The sequence below is a fragment of the Montipora foliosa genome, chromosome 6, assembly GCF_036669935.1.
Source record: "Montipora foliosa isolate CH-2021 chromosome 6, ASM3666993v2, whole genome shotgun sequence".
NCBI lineage: Eukaryota > Metazoa > Cnidaria > Anthozoa > Scleractinia > Acroporidae > Montipora > Montipora foliosa.
Genome location: NC_090874.1, coordinates 34,859,969 through 34,865,455, shown reverse-complemented (window position 1 = coordinate 34,865,455; position 5,487 = coordinate 34,859,969). Strand labels below are relative to the sequence as shown.

General features: G+C 43.0%; 1 protein-coding gene across 1 annotated transcript; it reads left to right on the top strand.

Moving 5' to 3' along the window:
• Nucleotides 1–2,686: 2,686 nt before the first annotated feature.
• On the top strand, nt 2,687–3,394 carry LOC138005454 (uncharacterized). The gene has a single exon (XM_068851679.1). The coding sequence runs from the start codon at nt 2,687–2,689 to the stop codon at nt 3,392–3,394; it is 708 nt and encodes a 235-aa protein (XP_068707780.1).
• The last annotated feature ends 2,093 nt before the right edge of the window (nt 3,395–5,487 follow it).

Below are 5,487 nucleotides of genomic sequence, written 5' to 3'. Positions count from 1 at the left end.
TTAATATTGTTAAATGTGAACCAATGAAAGGCAATTCTTATATTAACTACCAAATGAATTATGTAATGGTTCAAAAGGATTGATAAACTTAAAAAACAATGATAGTGAATGCTTCAGATGGTGTCATATTCGCCATCTTAATCCACAAAACAAAGATCCACAGCGAATTAAAATATCAGATAAACATTTATTCAAAATTTAGATTATCAAGGCATTGAATTTCCAGTAACTATTAAACAAATAAACACAATGGAAAAACAAAACAGTATTGAAATCAATGTATTTGTTTATGAATAAAAACAGAAATATCCCATCTATGTATCAAAAGAAAAGTATGAAGATTGTATGAATTTGTTATTAATTACAGAAAATGAAAACAAACATTATGTATTTATAAAAGACTTCAACAAATTTATGTTCAATCAAACAAAACATAAAGAAAAAAAAACACTTTTGCATGTATTGCTTGCAATGCTTCAGCTCCGAACAAGTTTTAACTGAAGACAAAGAAATATGTATTCAAATAAATGGTGAACAAGCTATCAAAATGCCTGAAAAAGGCTCAAAAGTAAAGTTCACTAATTTTCATAAACAATTACCAGTACCATTTGTAATATATGCTGATTTCGAAGCTTTAACTGAAAAAGTACATAGTTGTAAACCAAACAATGATAAATCATACACTGATGCTTATCAAAAGCATACAGATTGTGGTTATGGTTACAAAGTCATTTGCTGTTATGATGATAAATATACCAAACCAATTGAAATATATAGAGGTCCTAATTCTGTTTACAAATTCATGGAAAAAATGCTTGAAGAGGTTAAAAATTGTAAAAATGTTATCACGTACAAATTCAACAAGCAATTAAAAATGACAAAAGAAGATGAAATAAAATTTAAAAAAGCTGATTCATGCCATATTTGTAACAAAAAATTTTGTAGCATAGGCGATCCCCATAGGTACTTCCCCTAGGAACAATTGTAGTCACGTGACGATGGTGCAATAACAGTGTGCTGAGTGTTGTGTTAACTGTTGATCAGTGATTAAAAGAAACCAAAATGTTTTATTGTGGAATTGTGACGTTACATTGGTGGCAGCGGTGAACAAAACGAACTTTACGTACCCCTGGAGATAATTTGCTGGTTTGTGCAACGAATATCTTCGTTTTGTGTGGTTCTGTGTGAAAATTTTACTTGTTGTTTGCTCGTGTGGTTTCGGCGGTCTTCAGTGGCAGAAAAATCAATCGTGCACGTGGATTCAGGATTCAAAGAGTTGCACGCTATCTAACCCTTTTAAGCCGGAGAACCCGTTTACAACAGCGTCTGATTCATCTCCGGACCTGTCAGTAAATTATTTTGGAAGTTCAAGTCGCCGATTTCACTCTGCAAACCCGTTCGCATCTCAGAACGAATTGGATAATTTTTCAACTGCATGATTTGTTTACACACCACCGGAAGTTTCTCAAACCTGTTAAAAATCCTGCGGATTATGATGGTACTCAGTCGTTACGAGATTATTTGAAACACTTTGAGCGTTGCTCTGTTGTTAATGGTTGGAACAAAGAAGAAGCTGCTGTTTTCTTGGCCGGCGAAGCTCAAAAGGTGCTAAATGGCATGTCCGAAAGCGACTGTCGAAATTACGCGAAGATTGTTGACAAATTGGAACTTCGGTTTGGTGTTGAAAAACAGCGCGAGTTACACCAGGCTCGTTTGCACAACCGTCGCCAACAGGAAAATGAAAGTGTTCAAGCCCTTTCTGCAGATATCCGGTCTGTGTCAACTCTCGCTTATCAGGATTTGTCCCCTGACACTCAGGAAAGATTTGCCGTTCAGCATTTCATTGATGCTATCAAAGATGGAGACGACAGGCTTCGACTACGCAGAGACAAACCACGCACCATGGACGAAGCCCTGTCGCTGGCCTGTGAACTTAAAACATTTCGTCTCTTGGATAGAGATCGGCCAAGAAGCTCTCCAAAGGTTTGCTCTGTTGATGAAGTTCAAAGAGAGCCTGATTTGTTTCCAGCTCAGTTTGAAATGTTACGGTCTGCCCTTCAAGCACAACAACAACGTCAGGAGACTCGGCAATTTGTTCTCCAACAGTTAGTCCAGCAGTTACAGCAGCTCTCTCAGTCAATGTCTGTTAACACCTCTGAAAGCCAGCAACGCCCACCTGCCCCACGTTATTTCAGTCGAAATGGCCCTTGCTGGGATTGCAAGGAATTTGGCCATTACCGTCATACCTGCCCAGCACGCAAGTCACATGAACAAGACAATCTGGGCTCGGGAAACGCCAGCAGGGTGTCACCCAAGGGCCAGGGGGATGCCTGAGTGAGAGTGATGTTGGCCCCACTAATGTACCTAAGCAGGATATGACTTATCCCAATGTGTCGATGGAAGCTAGGTCACAAGTTGGTAATAAAGTTCAAGGACTTTATTTGCCAGGTTTTATTGGTGGAACTCGTACTATGTGGTTGATAGACACTGGTACTGCTCGTTCAATTTTGTCGTTCAAGATTTATAATTCTCTACCTGCTAGTGCCAAGTTCAGTTTGAGTTCAAGCTAATTCTGCGATTACTCTTGCTGATGGTCAGCGAGCAAAAACACATGGTCTAGGACATGTTATGGTGCACCTGGGTACTAAAGAGTTTCATATGCATGTGATAGTGGCTGAGGTTGAAGATGAGGGCATTCTCCACTTCTATGGACTTCCTGTCACCAGTTGATTCGCATATCGACATTGTAAAAGACCAAGTGTCAATTATCGGAGAAATGTTTGAGTGTTCTGATTTCAAGAACCAGTCCCTTAGTTCAAGTTGTATCGTACGACGGTCCACAATTATTGAACCTAACACTGAGATGATTGTTCCAGTCACTGTTCATAAGCGTTCTAGTAACTTAAATCCAAAGGTATCTCCATTAGGCGTGCAATTGTTGGAGCCTTGCCTCACCTCACATTTGCAACAAAAGGACCTCCATGTTGCAAGGACTCTGGTGGATGTTAAAGAGGACAGAGAGGTCCCTTTACGTGTTTTCAATGTTTCCAACGAAGCTTACCACTTAGCTGCTGAGACTGTGGTTGCCCTGGCTAAGCAAGTTATTGATGTCACTTTACTGGAGCTTTATGAGGAGAATAACGAGAGTGTTATGGGCCAAGCCAGAGTAGTAACTCAGCATGTATCACACGAACAAGCTGTAGGAACTCTACCAGAACCCCTTCGGGAACTCCTTGGAAGGAGCACTGAGCATTTGACTGTCAGTGAAACTGAGAGACTGCACGAGTTACTGTACAATTACCAACATGTGTTTTCCTTTTCCAACGGGGACTTGGGCACTACACATAAGGTCGAGCACAGAATTGAAACAGGCAGTGTGCCCCCAATCCGATAACAGCCCCGGCACACCTCTCCATGGAAACATGATGAAATTGAACGACAAGTAACTGATCTCTTGCGGGAAGGGAAGGTGAAAGAATCATCAAGTATGAATGGAACGTGATGCTATTCGGGCTTTGTAACGCGCCAAGTACATTTTCCAGATTGATGGAACTTGTCTTGAAGGGTCTACATTGGAAAATCTGTTTGATTTACCTTGATGATGTGATTGTCATGGGGCGTACATTCGAGGAGGAGTTATATCGGCTGAAGCAAGTGTTTGAGCGACTGACCCGGGCAGCACTAAAGCTTAAGCCGAAGAAGTGTTTTCTCTTACAGAAACGAGTTTCGTATCTCGAACATGTGGTCACAGAAGAAGGTATCGGACCAGACCCTGGAAAGGTCGAACTAGTTCGCACATGTCCCATTCCAGAAAACAGCACAGAGGTCAAAAGCTTCCTCGGACTTGCTTCTTATTACCGTCGGTTTGTCCCTGATTTCTCAACCATAGCTCAACCACTGTACAAGCTAACAGAAGCAAAGACAGAATTTGTTTGGACAGGGGAATGTCAGCTGGCTTTCGACAGCCTCAAGAGTTCGCTTACGTCCTCTGGAGTCCTTGCCTACCCGACCAGAGAGGGTACGTTTGTGCTAGACACCGACGCATCCGACCATGGAATTGGTGCAGTGTTATCACAGCTTCAAGACGGGATGGAAAGACCTATTGCATTTGCAAGTCGAACATTGTCCAAGTCTGAAAGGAACTATTGTGTGACCCGACGTGAGCTTTTGGCAATTGTAGAGTTTGTCAAGCAACATCGGCATTACCTACAAGGTACAAGATTCTGCATTCGAACTGATCATTCCCCCTTGCGCTCTGTCATTAAAGCTAAGGACCCAGAAGGTAAACTGGCACGTTGGATTAAATTCTTAAGTACGTTTGACTTTGAGATCCAGTATCGACCGGGACAACGACACCAGAATACTGGTGCACTTTCTCGTCGACCTTGCGATGACCGTTGTAGGTGGTGTAAGGGTTGGAAATCTCAGAAACTAGTGTCCTTTGTTCATGTGGGTGTCCAGACAGCAATGCATGTCCTAACCAGGACAGTGAGCAACCAGCGGAATGTAAACGTCCTGCTGGTGAGCGTTGTGTCACGGTCAGGCTGGAACCATCATGGACTTCCCACTTTATGAGGGAGCAGCGGGAAGCAGATACTGATCTTAAAGTCATCATTGGATGGAAGGAAGCCAATGAAAGGAAGCCATTGTTGGAGGAGGTTTCGCCTCAGAGCCGTGCTGTAAAGTCCTAGTGGTCACAATGGGACCGGCTGCTCTTCAGAAACCGTGTACTTTGTCGCAAATGGGAAAATGACATTGGAGATCGGACGAACAACCAGATTGTTCTTCCCGTCATTCTCCGACAGCCTGCCTTTGAGGCTCATCATAGCCACACGACTACGAGTCATCGTGGTGTGCGAAAGACCATAAACGCCCTTCAGTCTCGTTATTATTGGCCAGGCCTTACATCAGAATTTCATGGATTGGTCGCCAGTTGCCATGTTTGCGGATCAAAGAAAACGTGGGGAAGGAGGCGTCGCGCTCCTTTACAACAGTAGGTGGTAGGAGCTCCCATGGAACGCATTGCGATTGACATTCTTGGTCCAATGCCAGAAGCTCCACGAAAGAACAAGTTTGTACTGGTGGTTACTGATTACTTCACCAGATGGACTGAGAGCTACCCAATACCAAACCAGGAGGCCACTACTGTTGCTGAGAAGTTGGTGAGCGAGTTCATTTGTCGCTTTGTCGTACACCGTGAACTCCATAGCGACCAAGAAACTAACTTTGAATCAAGGGTCTTTGCTGAAATTGCAAGCTTTTAGACATCGAGAAAACTCGCACCACCCCAATGCACCCCCAGTCCGATGGACAGGTGGAACGCTTCAATAGGACCCTCGTTGAAATGTTGCGTGGCAAGATCAAGGAAGATCAGAAGGACTGGAATCTTCAGCTACCAGCTTGCATGATGGCCTATAGGGGAGTCAACAGGGGTTTCGCCTAATCTCTTAATGCTGGGTAGAGAACTGGAAGTTCCTTTGGATGCCA

Coding starts and splice junctions, on each gene's coding strand:
- LOC138005454 (XM_068851679.1), top strand. CDS start 2,687: ATGAGGGCATTCTCCACTTCTATGGACTTCCTGTCACCAGTTGATTCG.